The 17,075-nt window shown below is 44.2% G+C and overlaps 1 protein-coding gene and 1 long non-coding RNA gene across 3 annotated transcripts in view; one reads left to right on the top strand and one right to left on the bottom strand.

The window, feature by feature from the left end:
• Positions 1–3,597: 3,597 nt before the first annotated feature.
• Positions 3,598–17,075, bottom strand: part of EVA1C (eva-1 homolog C) — a 32,060-nt gene continuing 18,582 nt past the window's right edge. The window contains exons 4-8 of one of the 2 annotated variants that reach the window (XM_066340729.1): positions 16,189–16,341; positions 8,794–8,937; positions 5,429–5,500; positions 4,989–5,081; positions 3,598–4,133 (exon numbers count right to left, since the gene is read on the bottom strand). In XM_066340729.1, coding sequence (XP_066196826.1) covers positions 3,733–4,133; positions 4,989–5,081; positions 5,429–5,500; positions 8,794–8,937; positions 16,189–16,341 — 863 coding nt within the window. In that variant the 3' untranslated portion in view covers positions 3,598–3,732. The remainder of the gene's footprint in view (positions 4,134–4,988; positions 5,082–5,428; positions 5,501–8,793; positions 8,938–16,188; positions 16,342–17,075) is intronic. The other variant, XM_066340730.1, reaches the window with a different exon arrangement.
• On the top strand, positions 3,789–16,864 carry LOC136375298 (uncharacterized). The gene is made up of 3 exons (XR_010746063.1): positions 3,789–3,884; positions 9,162–9,387; positions 16,681–16,864. It is a non-coding gene; the product is annotated as an uncharacterized lncRNA (long non-coding RNA).

Raw genomic sequence — 17,075 nt, 5'->3', positions numbered from 1 at the left:
TTATTTGGAATTATTTTACATGGCAAAAAACGTTTTTTATCAAAACACTTTGTTCTACCACTTCCTAAGAGGAAAATCAGTGTCCTGGAGCTTATAATATTCTCATTTTCTCTCTGAAAGCAAGGGAAAAGCAGGCATAGGAAATATTTAACACAGATTCTGCACCCCTTTGACTGCTGTTCTCTGCTGTAATTGATGCTGTTTTTTTCTTTAGCTGAGCAGACTTTCCACAGCATTGACTGTTTTTGGAGTTCTCACAACCCTGTTTGTGGATCTGCTGGATTCTTTTATTGTGGCTGTGAAAGAGTGCTGGAATCCAGGAAATCCTAGAGGTATTTAACTATCCAAGGAGATAATGAAACACCACGTTGTTTGCATAGGTTTGTAACTTTGCAAAAGCATTTTGTCTTTCTTCTAAACCACTTATTTCTGAAAGGCTGAGAGTAGCCATGCCCTTCCAAGGAGAAAATCCATTCTCTCTCAAAGGAGACACACAGCAGAACATTGGTAAAGTTTTCAGTCTGTGGCCATATCACCATCCTGATGAATGGAAATGGTTTTCACACCTGGTTTTTTTCTCCTTTTCACAGTTTTGCTTTCCCACATTGCTGCATTCTCTGCCTCATTCAGGATTCAGAAGGATTTATTTATTACTTCCTGCAACCCCACCCAGCATTCCTGGTGACAAACTTGAGGCTAATTTCAAGACAGGAGTGGGGAGTTCAAACAGCCACATCAGCACTGCATGTTGCCTTCCATTAAGTCCAAATGTTGATGCTGAGTCATATAATTTCCAGATGTGTGTCATGCCTACAGCCTTGTGTGCGGCATGAACCAAACAGTCCAAACAACTTGCAAGCTCTCCTTTGCAGTATTTTCTCCTTAAGCTGCTCTTCTGGGAAATTGCAGGGATTTTACTGCTGAAACTTCATCCCACAGCCAGCCCTGAGTGTTATTCCCATAGCTTTGCTGCTGCCTCATGGAACCCTCCCTGTGGATACCTAAGCCCTCAGCCTGGAGAGATTCCAGCTATGGTACTTCAGCTGCTGGTTTTTTAGGACTTGGGACAGATAAGTGCATACCTCATTAATTTTCTGTTTTGTCTACTGGACACTTTGGATGTTGTTTCAGAAAGATCCAAATAATTCAATGTCTGTTTATCAGGTTTTTCCATGTTTGTCTTCATTCTTACTCTCAGACTGCTGTGAACAGTGAACATTTGCAAATTAGGTGAACCACTAATTGACAGTTTTCCCCAGTTAGACTTGGAAAGTTTATGCAAAAAGAATAAAATAACAACCCAGATTCAAACTAAATATTGTTCAGTCAAAGGAACGGATCCTGAGTGAAGCTTGACCTCCCAGCCTGGAGCAAAAGCTGCTTCCCCTGCCCTGCTGAGTTGCTCCTGGTGCTGGGGTCTGGACAGAGTTTGTCACTGTGTTTGAGGATCCATTTAATTAGGCATGTATTATTAAGCATTGCATAATTTTTTTTTCCTCAAAACATGTTCCCAGTGGCTGTGAAATGCTCCATCCTGGGAAGCAGCTGCTTCTCTGGCACCTGTGGGAATTTTTTACTGTCTGCCCACCAGTGTGTGGTGGCAGGTGGGGAGGAAAATCAGGAGGGGATCAGGTCAGCAGTTAAATCACTATTTCAATACAAAAGGCTTTTTTCCTCTAGGGTTGTGAAAGCAAGGAGAGGACTGAGAGTTGGGAAAAGCGAAATCTTTTGCCCCAAGGAGGGGACTAACTTCTAAGCTGCAAACTGGTTTCTGCTGATCTGCTGCCACTGTAGTTGTTTTGCCACCAGGAATGAAGGCCATGGTTTCAGCTGGGAATCCCAGTGAGGGGTATCAGATGGATGGATGTGTGGATGAAGTCAACGAAGTGCAGAAAGGACCTGTGTGCCCAGTGGCAGGAGCAAAGGCAGTGGCCACAAAGTGAAACACAAGAGGGTCCCTCTGAATATCAGGGAACACTTTATCCCCCTGGAAGAGGTTGAGCACTGGCACAGGTTGCCCAGAAAGGTTGTGGAGTCCCTTCTTTGGCTGGATCAGGTGTTCTCCAGGGAGCCACCCCTAGGGCATGCTGACTTTACCTAGCCTTGAGCAAAGTGAAGTCTGAAGGAAAGATAACTCCCAGCTTTTGTTAGGATGTCAGCTTATGGGCTGAAACCCTACTGAGGCTTCCCAATAAAAAATGAGGGGGAAAAACCGCACAAATTTTAGTGACTATAAACGTTAACTGCCAGACAGGTAACTTCCAAAAAAGATCGGATGACCTGTGGGCCCCAGGCACTCCAGAGGGGAGTTTCAGCAGGACTCAGAGTTTTGGGTAGCCCACAAGAGCCAGGGTCCCTGGAGCCTCTGCCCTCAGCCCTGCAGGCCTGCAGAGCCCAGCCCACTCCAGTAAAAGGAAGAGGATCAGATTTTTTTCACTAGTATGGTCTGTCAGCAGGAGGAATTGTTGGGATGTAGATCAGTCCCTTTGTATCTGACTGGGAAATGGGTGGCACCTGCCCCATGAGTCAGGAGGAAGGAGCCAGCTCTGGCCCAGAGCCCTCCCCAAAGGCAAATTTGCCTTCTTCCACCCTCAGGACCAAGGCATGGGCTTCTCCAGATGTAAACCTATTAATCAGTATCGTGCATAGCACAATCTATGATGACTTCCTACTGGAAAGGGAATAGCAGTGGCCCAGCAGGATTGCAGCCAGGCTCTTGGGCTGTGCCCAGCCTCTCCTGCAGTTTCCCAGTGCTCTGGGTGACCTCAACCCTCTGTCCATCTCCTTAGCCTCTCTTCCTTCCGCTGATAGGATACTAATTGCTGGTGAGATTTTTCCAGTTGAGCACAGGATTGTGCCTTAGTCATCTGAGCAAGCTCCCTTCCTCCTTTTAAAGTTTTTCCAGGCTTAATTTGACTTTGTATCAGTAGGAAATGACAAGCCATGTCACTGTTTTCTTTCCAAGTGTTTCATACTATGCTCTACCTGGACACACAGCATCTGAGTGGGGAAGCACTTAATGAACCCATGAAGTATTACCAGTAGGAAGTGACATTTTTCCTCCTTTTGTTCAGTAAATTCCCTATGGGCTGCAACTAAAATATTGGAGACATTTTTAAGACAGGAAGGCTGTTGTTTCAGCTTAGATACATTACTGATTTAATTTTCACTCCAACTGAAACCAAATCTGACTAATCTAACAATTTTCAAGTGAAGACTGTGAACTGATAAAAAATCCTGAGAATATGACCTGCGTTCAGGTGCTGGCTCTAACCCTGCCTTAGGATCAGAAAAACGAACCCAGCATTTTCCATAAATGAAGTATTCTTAGTGTGTAGCAATGTCAAGAGTCTTTCATGAAAGCAACAGCCGTTTCAGAGCTTGTCCTTCACAGATTTGCCAGCACAGGTGGCAGCAGGAGTACATCTTTGGCAGGTCTGTTCTGATGATTGAATATATCTGCTTAAATATTTTCCACCCTTTTTTAAATATTCCTGAACGTGCATTTAGCATTTGATCCCAAATTACAGTGAAAAGTAATCTGTATCGTGAGTTAAAACTGTAGAATGTTTTTCACAGAAGGATTTGTAGACAGTAAAGGGTATGAAACCCTCTTTTTGTTGCATATATTTCTTTTTATTTTACAAATAATTATATTCAGTGATACAAATGTTCCTTCACAGAAGGTACATTTTTTTTTAAAGGGATAGAGTGTCATCCAAAATAAGCCATTTACTGTTCATTAATATAAAATGTATTCATATTTCTAGGAGGTGTCATATCCAAACCACTGTTCATCCAAATTTCCTGTATGATCTGCTCCCTGCGCTCAATCCTCTCGGCCAGTTCTGCTGCCTCTGCTGAGTTATAACCTGAGTAAGAAGGTCTGTAAAGTCCGTCTGTCTCATTCTGGGTGTTTGAAAGGGAGGAATCCTCCCCCTCCTCTTCCTCCTCCTCCTCATGTCCACTACTCTCGTAGGCTCTGGCACTCTCTGGCACCAGCTGATCCCTCTTCCTGTGCAGTTTCTGGATGTCACCAGGACACGACACGCAGATCACAAAGGCACACAGTGTGAGGATCAATCCCACACAAATGCTGGACACAAACAGGAGAGCGGCTCTTTCAGGATGATCTGCAGGCAAGAAAGCTGGGGCTTAATCACTTTACGAACTGCCAAGGCTAGTTCCAAACCCCCAGCTGCCATTCCTGCAGTGTTCCGTAGCCGTAGGGCACCCAAACCTCCTGACCCTCACAGCCCAACCCTGCCAGCTCTGCCTCTCTGAATTGCTGGGAAAAAAAAACAGTTATAACATTGTAAAATGGTTATAACATTGTAAAATAACATGACCTCAACCCTTTATGAGCAGCTCAGTGCTGTTGTCAACCAGCTACCAGAACTCTGCACACCTTGTTTGGTCTTTCCAGCCATCCTGCCAAAACAGGCCTTGCCCTCACAAACAGGGGGCATGGGAAAAGGGACTCTGGCTCTGCAGGGCCTCAGTAGCATCTCCAGGCTGGGCTGAGTCCGGAGCACTTTTCTTCCTTTGCACTTAGTGTTGCTAATCACAAAACCTGCTTCGTCTCACAGCAGAGATGGCTGGGTTTGGGGTGGCCTTTTGCCTTTTTTTATTACTCCTTAATGATCCATGTATGTGTGCAAGCCAATGTTTCCAAAGACAGATGTCTCCAGGGCTCTCAAAGGTCAGGACCAGGTTTTCAAAACTGCTGAACAACCAACAGTACCCACTGAAAATTTAAAAATATCTTGGCTGCAGTTTCTAAGAGAATCTGAATCTTTCAAGGCTCTAGGAATATTCCCTAAATATTGATTATGCTGGGATTGTCCCATCCACAAGATTGTGATTATATTGTAATTAGATCATTACCATAAACATGGGATTCTAGTTGTAACCTTCAGAGTTGATCTTCCCTTTTCCCCCAATGCCAGGATCTAGGGAGCCAAACAATCTCAGCCTCATTTTCCTACCTCTAATGTATGCAAATGTAGCCAAGTAGTTAGAGCTAACAATAGTTCCATCTTTCTTTGGAAGTCTTGATTCCCTCGGATCAAGGTCAACACCTGTGATAGGAGGAGGTAAATCAAATTCAATGAAGCTATTAAATTGATATTCACCCAGTAACTTTCCAGCTAACAAGTCCACCCAAACCAGGCAGGCCAGTACCGTGCTGAAGGAGCTGCAGAATACTTGTGAAAGATTCTTCACCCTGAAACAACTACAGTTTCACTTTTACTCTTCCCAGTATGCTGGCTCTGAGCAGGTCACTCTTCTGCAGTGTTGCTGTGACTGCAGGACTGTGCTCTCATCCCACTCCCAGCCTGTCCTCTGCTCTCCAGTGGGAAGAGCAGCTCTTTCAGCAGGGTTTCCACTATTTCATCCCAAACCCTGTGTCTGTAGTGGTACATACCATCATTCTGTTTGACAGAAGACTTGTTATCAGGGACCAGGGTGTTGACAGCTGTGAGGATAAATTTGGGAACTGCAGACAAAAGACAAATTGTGTTCTGTTAGTTTTAAAAACCTTCTCCCCAGTTAATTATGGATCCCACTGCTAACCCTGGGCTTATTAACTGGGTTCTGACAGTGGTATTGAAGGTTGGACTCACTCTTGGGGGTCTTTTCCAACCGTAATGATTGTGTGGTTCTTGTGAAGCTAGGACAGCTTTGGGCCTGTGGCTGGATTCACACACCAGCCTGCTCCAGGAACATCAGTGCATCTCTGTACAGCAACCTGCTGCTGCCCTGACAACCTGTCCCTTGTTTTCAGCCTCTCAAGGGTGTCCCAACTAGTGGATAGAGACAAAATTGGCCTCTAAATTCAGCATAAAACTGGGGGATAGCCAGATGCTTCGTTGCATCGAGATACTGGGTTTGGATGAGGATAATTCACATGTAATTCTAAGATAAACGTTAAAGTCTTGTGTGATGCCATTTGCAAAGCTTCTGAGATGGACAGATGCAGAAGAAGGTGGGGAGGATGGGAATAAATGAGCTGCATCTTTTTCATTTCATTAATTTATTCTCTTGTTAAGTGTTTACAGTCTTCTTCAAATAATTAAAAGAACTACAAGCAGGTGCATTGTAGAGACACTGAGAGTTCACATATTCCATAATGGATGAATGGGCCCTTCAGCCACCCAGATCTTGGCCCCTGTTCCTGTACTATGTGAAGGCAGATTGATTTTGGGGGGGATGGAGTGGGGTGGGTAAAAAAAGAAGAAATTTCAAGTGTGAAACTCACCTCTATCCCACATAGAAACACTTGCCAAGAAATAGTGTTGAGATAGTTAAATGGAACAGAGGAGACTGAGGTTTGCAGCTTAGCATAGTTTTGATTTGGAAAACAACTAAAAATAGCACTTCTTTCTGAGCAGAACTTCTCCTTCTGTGTGGGCTCAAAATCAGCTATTTCCTTTCCTGATTAAGGAATCCTTTTGGGAGTCTTAGCTCCTGTTTGCAGTGAAAGGCCAACAGATACACGGGTCAATAAGCTCATTTATGTTTTGTCTGGTACCTCATGGTAGTTTGTAGCTGTTTTCCAGTGGCAGAACTGGAACTTTCCTTGTTGTGTGGGGCAGAGAGGGAGCAGGATTGTTTCCAGCCTGCAGTCTGCATTTGCAGGCCTGGCTGTTCTGAACAACATGCCTGTGTTGTGAACAACATCCTGGGATGATGGGTTGTCTCCAGTGACCATGCGGGACCCAAAGCTCCTGTTGCATGGCCTGGGACTCCTTCACCTGTGCTGATGTTCCTCCTGCTCCCCTCACAGGGGGACATCCCCAGGGCTTCACTTGCCCTTTTTCTCTTTGCCATTCAAATACTTATTGTAGGGGAATGTTTAATTCAAAATGGCATGGACAGAAAGAGCCCCTGGCTGCTTGCATTGCTTATTTTCATTATGGTGCCTTTCAGATGCAAGGGCTGGTATAGGCTCCATCAGGTCACTGAACAGAACAGCTGGAAGCAGCATAGGAATTTTTATTAAGGTAATCACATCTGTATTACAACTTGTGCCAGCATTACTTGGAAAGTAGGAGTCAGTCACCTCCTGCAGGCTGCCAAAGGCAGCCCACAAAGGAGCTCTAGCATGCAGGGAGTGCGGATACACCATGGGACTGCAGGAGCCATGTTTCCTGAGGGAGGATTCCCTGATCTTGAAGTGCAGGCTCAGCAAGAGACAGGAGGTCCCACTAAGTGCAGACAGGAGATGATGCTGAACAGATCACTGGAGGCACTAAGATTTCAAGAAAGCAGCACCTCCCAGCTCCTGTCATGTTTTTACTGTCAGGAATGAACTGCAAATGTAAAAATCCAGCCAGACTCACTACCCCTAAGCAGCTGCTGACCACTGGAAGGGGAGTGGGGAGTATTTGGATTTTTTTCACATTCCTGACCATGATAGAAATACACTGAAGTGTGGCACAGCCCCAAGAACAAAAGTGCTCTGCTCTGCTGAGTTTCTGTTGCTACAGGGGGATATCTATTTTATTATCTTTGGAAGCATCAGATTAACAAGCATCCTCTAGTGAGGAGAATGAATGTAAAATGTCATTCTGGAATATCCCAAATTCTTCCCATGTTCATTAGATGATCTGTAAAATAATCAGGTCTGCAGATCATTGGCTGATGCTTCAGATTGCACAGCCCCGTAAGATTTGGCAGAAGAAAAAAGATCACTATTTGTTACCCACCTGTTTTTGCAAAACCACATCCCTAAATAACAGAATGCATAACTCCAGTGCAAAGAAACTCACTCTGCTTTTCTGGTACACAGATGGTGCAAAGAGGAACAACTTGTTATTTTTACACTCATGCTGATTAGAGAGAATTACATTAACTCTTTTATAAAAGCAGCTGTACAATAATATAATGTATTGATGCAATGGCAGATTCCCAGATCTCTCCAGTAACGTGAAGCCAAATTACTGCACCACCTTTCACAACTGACAACCAATTCCTGGGGAGACTGAAAACCTCTCAGGGCTCATTTTCCTCTGATCTTCAGGTAGAGGTGACCTGGCCATCAATCCTACACTGCTGTTCTTAAAAGCATGTCTCAGGTAACCTGTGCCCTTTGACCACTACTCACAAGGGATGCAGCCAAAGGACTCTGCAGTATGTACCTGTGGAGCTGCTCCTATTGAAGTATTTTAGGAAATTCTGCTCACCTCTTATGATATTATATTAGTCTATAGCAAACAATATGGAAGACTGTTCCCTCCTGTCTGAGGAATGAACTGAAGTATGTTTTGATCCTGCAAGGGATGTATAACTTCAAGCCTTTACTTTTCATAAACTTTCACTTCCCTTTCCATGAGAAAGGAAATCCTTCTGTAAGGGAGAAGCTGTAGATGTACTCACATGAATCAGGTTTCAGGACTGGGCTTGTACACAGTGCTTCAATTATGCTGGACTGTTTTACCTGCACTGATGCCAGGCAATGCCAACTTATTTTTCCTAGCTCTGTTGCAGGTGAACTCTGTGAAACAAACTCTTATCTTGATAGTATGTCTCAAAAATATTGAACTACATAGTTGATATTTTATTGTCGGTTGCATTTTTAATAGCAAAAAAACCCCTTGATGCCAGAGTCTTTTTGTTAGGTGCCACTGTGCCCAGGGGGTTGTTCACATATTTTGTATGGCTGTGTCACCAACTTCCTGTGTCAAAGGGGAGTGGATATTTAGGAAGGCTCAGTGCCCATATATGGACATGTGTGTATCTTTGCAAGCAGAAATGAGGGCTTGAAAATTACTGTGCATTTGCTCTTACCACATGCATAGCTGACATTTAGGTATTTTGTCACACCAGGTAGGCATGGACTTCCAAAATCCTGGCTAGTAACAATGATTTTGCATCTCTGTTTCCCATAACACCTTTTTGATAACACTTCCAGCGCTGTGTAAGACAAACAGTCTGAAAGAAAAAAATACATACAATAAATATACAACACCCTGATGTTATCTGAAATGAGAGCTGCTGGATGCATGACTAGAGATACAAATCTGCACCTGATCCAAGGTGTAACTTTGCCTTAGCAGGATTTCAGAGTTAAATATTAAGATTTGTCAATGCAAGGAAGTCAACTGCAATAGCAATGTGAACTTGCAGTGAGGTAACTCTCCCATGTTGCCTTACAGATGCATGCTAAGGGTGCAGGAAGAGTCTTGCCAAGCTCCAAACAGGTGCCCAATATAAGGTCTTGATGTTCCATTCAGGATGTCTTGGAAAAAAGAATCACATCCAAATAGCTCTACGTCTATTCCGTCTCAAATCAAGAGAGATGAAATGCTGTTTCCGAGTCTGTTTCTTGACCCTGGGTTACTGAGATGAGTCAGCTGGATATCCAAGTTCAGTTCAAGTCAGGTGAGATCAATTTTTATGTGTTGCAACAGCTCAGGCTACAGGGAAGTTCAGAGTATTAAAAAGTAGCTTGTGATTTACTATGAAGAGGTCAAAATGGGCTCAATATTTAACCAGGGAAACATGTGGCTTCCAAAAATGGATTTTGCACTGGAGCTGAAATTACTTGAGCGGGAAAGTGTGTGAGTCACACTCTGCTTTAAAAAAAACAGAATGTCTCTAAATGTGATTAAGTTGCTCTCTACCCACATGTGCTAAACTCCAAGACACAAAACAAAAAACACCCTGTATTTTGGTTTCTAAACAGAAAGGATGAAGAAAGGACAAGTTTGGAGCAAGTACTACTTCTGTGAATCTTTCTCTATCACCCACACACTTGGGCGTTCTGTGTATGACAGATATATCTCACTCCAGGCTTCTGAGGCAAGGGCGCTCTAGGTCTGAAACATCATGTTCTGGGCATTAAAACAGTCCCCTTTCCTACAGTAAAGGATGGCCTCCAGCCACCTGCCACCTGCTGAAGTTCACTTGTGCCTCTTTAGAGGAAGGACAAACATTGTTTGCAAAGACACTCCAAAGGTTCCCCAAATCTGTTTGAAAAGAAGAGAAAATTTGAGACTGAGTTCTTGACATTTAATGTGTGAAAATGGGGCAGATTTGTGATTTTTAGAGTTAACTCCCTGACACCAGCACTAAATAAGTCATATATCTGGGCAGAGCCAGCAGGAGATATTGGGCTGATCTGTCTGGCAAAGGGCTTGTGGGTTGCTTTGGACATGGATTTTAGGAGAGAGCTCTTTGACTTTTCAGAGACCTAAAATCCCAATACCTTTGTGTCCCAAGAGACTGCTGGGAAGGCAGGGAAGGGCTGACCTAAAGCATTGGGTAGCTCTGATTAGGTAACTTAGCAGTTTTAGTTTCCCTCCCTGGCAATTTCAGATGAGTCAGGATATATTTGGATGGACGTTTTAGGCAGCCAATAGCTTACTTTGGCAAGTACAAAATCAACTAGAGCATATCAGGAGGAATTGTTGGGTGATTCATAAATGAATGGATTGGGAGCACAACAGTAAACTGGCACACTGAATGTTTTCTACAGAATTTCCTGCCCTGGGAGCTACTCTTAGTGCCTCATATAACCAGGAGAATGCTATGCTGATGGTTTTCTACATATTTAGTGACATGACAAGTGTATGTTTCATTTTGCCTTTGCTCATGTTTCTGTGGGACTTAATAGCTTCTTATCATTTTTATCCATGTTGGATTTGGCTCCTCTACCTGAGAAGCCAGTCAACATGCCTGCAGGTTCTTGGCAGGCCAGTTTTTGGAGAACCTCCCAAGGCTTGTCTGGTGTCACAGGTGAGTAAAGGCAAATCATGGCCTGTTTCGTCTGCAGGACAAGACACACATTGCCTGGAAAGTCTTATAACATAAAAAAACTATTTAAAACTTGCTGCCTTCTAAAAAGATTTTGGGTTTTAGTGATTCAGTAAAAAAATCTTGTCTAATTTACATGTGGCCTTGCTACCTTCCCACTAGTTCTCCCAGCATCTATGAGGGGATTAACTTGAATAACTTGCCCTTCTCCTGGTCAAACACCTTTTTCCAGTGATGAATGAGGAGAGATCAGTGCTCTGTTTTGAGTAAAGGAATCCCATGGAATGGGCCCAAGGAAACCATGAACTGGGAGATGAACATAAATACGCAATATGGCTTCTTTCTGACTAAGTGCTGTTTGATCTACAGAGATATCCCTGGGGCTTGTTAGACTGGTACCATACATTTTCAATAACCTGCCTCTGGAAAGAAACATTCCCAGAGTGCTAAAAGGCTGGTGGCATCCAGTGGTGGCAGACAAGGCAGCAGTGTGTGGCTGGGAAAACACTCCATTTTCCACACTTTTCTCCCAAGTTGCTTGTTACACACCAAGACTGTTGGTGGATCTTTTGTACCAGCCACTGCCATGGATGGCACAGGGATACGGGTGTCAAGATGAGATTCTTAATGCAGTAATAAACTATCCAAGCTGACTGCAGCTATTTAATAGTTGGAGTAGAAAGCCTTGTTCCTGGTGGAAAGGCTCTTTCAGCTCCCTTAATTAGCTTTGTTTGGGAAAGTTTTGGCATGCAAATGACATGCGATAAATCATGCAGGCTTTAATGAGAAGTAATTTGTCTTCTGGTTTCTTAAAGCTTCTCTCAATTCAGACAGGAGGAGCTTTCCCTTCCTTTCTTTCCACCCTGCCACACAAAACCCGCAGGTGATGGAGCATCTTGTGAGAGGCTCCCGTGACAGCATCCTGCCCCACCCTCTCCAAATGTTTCCAGCTGCTTTCATCCCCAACTGCTCCTTACGCTGTTGTATGTGTTCTGGGCTGTGCCCACTCAAAGAAGAATAAGGAGCTCGCTTTTAAAATCGACTGAAAGCAAAGATTTCACACCTCCAAATCAGGATGGCTTGTGCATTGTGGAGCCCAGATATCAGCTGTGAGGACAAGAACTGACAGTGGGGAACTGTGGAGTTCGGAGCAAGCTAAGGCTGCAGACTCCTAAAGAAAGTTGCTGAAATAATATGGTAATTTATGCAAGAGCATGGCACACAGGGTCCTAGCTATGCATCAGAAAAGGGCCACTGGAACTGCTGATTCCAGCAGAAACAACGTGATCAGCAGCATTTTTGTACAAAAAAAACCCCCAAACTTGGTCTCTCTCTCCTTCTTGCACATGCATGTGCAGAGAGGGGGATCCATCCCACCAAACACTAAGGGAAACAGACAAGTGTGGCTCTGCATTTCCTGACAGCAGGAACAAGACTCCCTGCTCCTGCACGTGCACAGGGAGGATTTCCTTGGCTCCCTTTAGACTTGAGGGCCAAGTGTACTTTTCCAAACCTCTCACAAATGTGAGCCATGAAAAGGTAGACCCAAGAAACTCCTGAACTGCTGGTAAAGAAAACATTACTGGTTGAAGTTATGCATCTCAGTGTGCTCCAAGCAACCTCTCCACCAGCCAAATCTGATTTTCCTTGTTCATCTCAGAAGAAAGTTATTTGGACTCTAAAAATGGCGGCTGATCTCTTCCTTCAAATTGTTTCTCTTCAAACAATTACTCCTCATCCTGCCACTGCTCTGAAAACTTCTTATTCTAAGGGAGTTTTGTCTTGACAACAGTCAAAGGGTTGCAAATGGTGCAACTGCTCCTACAGGCACCTCTTGGGACCCAGAGCACCTACTAAACTTCCCAGTTTGCTCAGGCTGACACAGGCATGGACTTTTTCATATCTCATGTCTGCACAGAGAGAGCTGACTTAAGGGGTTTTGTAGTGGAAGCAAATTTGAACTATTTTATCCTTACTTTTGCATCCACAAAATTCATTTGACTCCTGTCTCCCACACCCAAAGTGCCAAAGCAGTGTGGAAACAATTTCAGATCTGCCTAAAGCTGCTTGTGCCTTCACTGCTGTTTCTTCTGCTCTCAAGAGACCTTCCCAGGGACAGGCTTACACCAGGCAAAGAGTACACCTTTTAGTAAGAGACAGAAACCAAAAGCTCTTCAATCAGTCAGTGAGTAAGAGATATAAGGCCCTTTAAATTTGCTACAATATACAAACAAACAAACAAACAATAAGAATCACGGCATCATACAATCCTGTTACATTAAAAGAACCATGATGCCTAGCTGGACTGAAAGGAACCTACAGGATTTTGAAAATCTCCCTTGCTTCACTTTCTCACCCCTTCATCTTACCTGAATCCACTGGGAAGAGGAGACTAGGACAAAGCCCAACCGCAGGGTATGTCATGGCACAATGCAAGCTGTGATGAGAGTTTGTGAATCCTCCATCTCCCCTCTCAACCCTCCAAAAGTGGGACCAGGTAACAGAGAGGGCTGTACTGGAAGGAGCCCCACCTTCTGTGACAGAGGTGTAATTCAGGGCTCTGCTGGTCACTGGTGCTCGAGGGAACGCACATCTGACCAGCCAATGTGCATCCAGAGGAATTTCTGGGAAGGATATGGCAGTGTTCTAGCATGCAAGTTGAACCTAGAGGTGACCCACTACCAAGCCTTCTTTCAAGTATTTTCATGTATTAACAAGAGTAATTTATTATTTGAGAGGTGTTTGTTGACCTGAGTCTTCCTGGTGCTCTCTATGGTAACCTGTTCTGGCACAAATCCTTAACTTCTCCTGACCAATAAATTTTCTGTTTCCTCATGCACATGTTAGTACAAATATAAAAGAGATAATGGGTCAGAAAAGGCAGTAATTCACACAGGAACAAACTTCTATGGTTTCCTGCTTTGGTGCTGGGCATAATGGATACCTCTGGGCAGAACCATCTGCTACAGAACCACACTCAGAATTTTCTTGTGGGATTTTTGATAGTCTTGGTAAAACAGGGAAGTTGCTTGCTGGAAATTCTATACAGTCTTAACAGTGCCAGGCATTTGGACAGCTGCAGAAGCTGTTTTTTACCATTACACTGGCTCAGAAAACCAGTTGCATGGGTAGATACTCATGCTAAATGTGGAGGTGAAGCTCAGGATCCTACATGTGCTCAAGGCCACACAGATATCTCCCACAACAGAGATGGATTTATATAATTTATTTCCTATATGGAGAAGAGCCATTATGCCAAAGAAATGTTATGATTTCCTGGATTCCCTTTGAAGCAAAGCTCTGAAAATCTGTCAACTGATTTGACAGGTGGTTCACAGAAAAGTGATGCTTGAGAACACATCTGTCCTGACCCAAAACTGCTGTTTGTCACTGCCATCACATGTATCAACAGGTAGCCGAGACCTCAGGGAGTGTCCAATTCAATATCCAGTACACCTGGCAGGACTACAGCAAGTACAGAGAGATGCAAAACTTTTGAGCTCACCAGAGACTTTCTGGGCTTGTCATTAGGACCTTTGGGTGACTTCTTTTCTGCATAGTGATTAAAAAAATCACCTCTGTGATGCAGTGAAAGAACTGGAATGGTTTGAGCACTGCCCTTAGGCTGAGTTGCGCCAATGTGAGCAGAAACAATGATACATGTGTGGTGGAGCCAATTCAGCTTTTGGTGCAAACATAAATAGGTACATGGGCTCTGATTCAGGAAGGAAGAGCTGTCTCAAGTCATTACATTCAAACTACCATTGTTTTCCCTGAGAGAGAGGTACACAGTCGTTGCAGAAATCTAGTCATGCACCCACTTATAGCTGTAGGTGCTTAAATAACCACACAAATAAGATTCAGGCTCAAGATAGATCTGGAGTCAATTGGATCTGGCTCCAAAGTGCCAAGTCTTTTGTGATAACTGAATGTGAACTCCCACGCCACATAGGGGCTTTTGGAAATTCCACTGCCTGTAGAAAGTCACTGGTACCAGGTAAGTACTTCCATTAAGTAGTAGGAAATCTATACAAGGATCTACCTTCTGTAGATCTACTTTGTGTTAGTCTCAGGTTTTATGCCCTCTCCTATTACTAGTGTTTTAGGCTGCTTTATAGAACACAAAACCAGTGCCAGCCAGAGTGTTGCTGCACAGGTGCTTGTACACAGGGACCATAGCAAAGCTTGTTGCTGTTGCAAATTCTTTCTCTTTATCCTGGGAAACTTCATCCAGTAGGAGAAGTTTGCAGAATTCTGATCTGTGAACTGTGAGTGCTGACATTAGAGGCAAGGGAGTGATTTTGAGAGGTCAGTGAAGTGCAAGATGTAAGTGTGGTGGCAGCCTCTCTTTATCAGCTGAGACATCTCTACCCTGCCTGGTATCACCTGTTAATGCCACTGTCATAATGGGTGTCAGAGACCTTCTAAAATGTTTTCTCCACAGAACAGACAGGCACAGCTAAGTCTCTGTGAAGGCCCAAGAGAGCTGGTGTGAAACACAGACCTGGCAATATTAAAAAGAATCTTGTCTAAGAACAGATTGCGACTTTCAGCCACTAAGTTTTTAATAGTATCTATGTAACTAAATAGAAACATTGGCTTGCAGACAAAAGGCTCTTAAGATTAATTATTGATCTCTTCTTGATGTTCAGAGATGTTTCTTATAGATGACACGTAAAGCATGTTTCTTAGGAGCAATGTTAAGCCTTTGCACAGGACTGGCATCAGTCATGCAAGCCCTCCCCTGTGTAGTACCAGTGGGTTTGAACAGCACACTCATCTTGTGCTGGCCTTCTCCACAGCATGAAAAGTTACCTTCATGCCTTCAGTGTCACCATGAAACATATTATTCAGTTTATTGCTATGTATGTAGGACATGCCTGACTTGGTGCCGGAGAGAAGTCCCAGGAACATTTAACTTTCTAGAGTGCCACCACAGCCTTGGGATCTGGTCATACAGCATCTAAAGCAACGGCCCTGTCTCATGAACCCTCTCTGTACAGTCTGCATCTAAGGCAGGGAATATCTGGCAGAAACAGGTATCAGAGAAGAAGGAGCAGTAAGACAGTATCATGACACTAGGTCACCTGGTCATTGTCAGAAGCTGGAGGAAAAAGAGAGGCAAACAGCTGATACTTAATATATGTCACCTAAATTCAAGACAGGCAAGGGAACTAGCTTTTGATGTTAATCATACTAAGAACTGATTAACTATATGAAAGTTCATTACTTCGCTGCATTTCTTACTCTATGTTCTTCCCTCATGCCGGGCAGTTTGTTTGAGTTTCAGAAATAATCTCTCTCACATTTCCGTCACTGATGCTTTCAAAACACCATTGCTCTTGCACCTGAAGTTTCTCCCCACCTGTGTCCTCTCTTCCCTGTGCTCCTGTCTAGAGAAAGCTCCTCAGTGGTGCCCAAACATACCAAAGGGGGGGGCGTGCTCCGCCTTTGTTGAGCAGACGCTCTCCTCGTGTGCCCATCTGCCGTAGGTGGCCGAGTAGATGATAAGAAACTTGGATTCCTGACAGTGGAGCTTCAGTTCCTGGTTTTCACATGCTGATTTGGTTTTGTATTCAGCTAAAGTAGAAGCAAACAGCAATATGATAGCATGAGGCAGTTTAAATAGCTGGACTGTTAATAGCAAATAGCAGCAGGACAGAAACCAGCTTTCCTGCAAATGCTGTTGCAAGTGACACGTGGCACCTGTACAGCCAGACACAAAGTCAAGAGCAGAGTGCTTCTTCCAAATGAATTATGCCCAAGTGACTGTCTAGAGCCTGTGGCTCCATTTTGAACAGAATAGAAAACCCCTAATTTTGCTAGTCTCCCAGTGGAGCAGCCTCCCTGCTTTCCTGGCTTTCTTTCCACTCCTGCTCAGTAAGAGAAGCTTCATCCTTCCCTTTTGTGTCTCCTCAGGACACTGTTGCATTCTACACGTGCCTCAGCTGCCTCTGCATACTCATCAATCACGGGCAGGGCTGGCACTGCTCAGTGACAGCGCTGGGCGAGGCATGGACAATGGGAGGACAAAAGGCCAGGACGGGGTCCCCATCCCAAGCCAGACAGTGCTCTCAGCTGTATTTGCACTGTTCCACCAAGGTCAGTGGGTTTCCCTGGGCAGCATTATCCAGCAAGGGCTCATTTGAAAATTTGGCTGGCAAAGTGATGTGAGTTAGGAGCCTGAGAAAAATCCCTCCCTCCCTTGCTCAGCTGGCACAGGCACCCTGGCAGTACCCTCAGCAGAGGTGGGGAAGGCATTGAACGTTCATCTTCATGGCTTGTCCCTCCTAGGGAATCCCTTTAAATCTGCC

Source organism: Sylvia atricapilla, chromosome 2, assembly GCF_009819655.1.
Source record: "Sylvia atricapilla isolate bSylAtr1 chromosome 2, bSylAtr1.pri, whole genome shotgun sequence".
NCBI classification, from domain to species: Eukaryota; Metazoa; Chordata; class Aves; order Passeriformes; family Sylviidae; genus Sylvia; species Sylvia atricapilla.
This window is presented reverse-complemented; position numbering and strand designations above follow the sequence as displayed.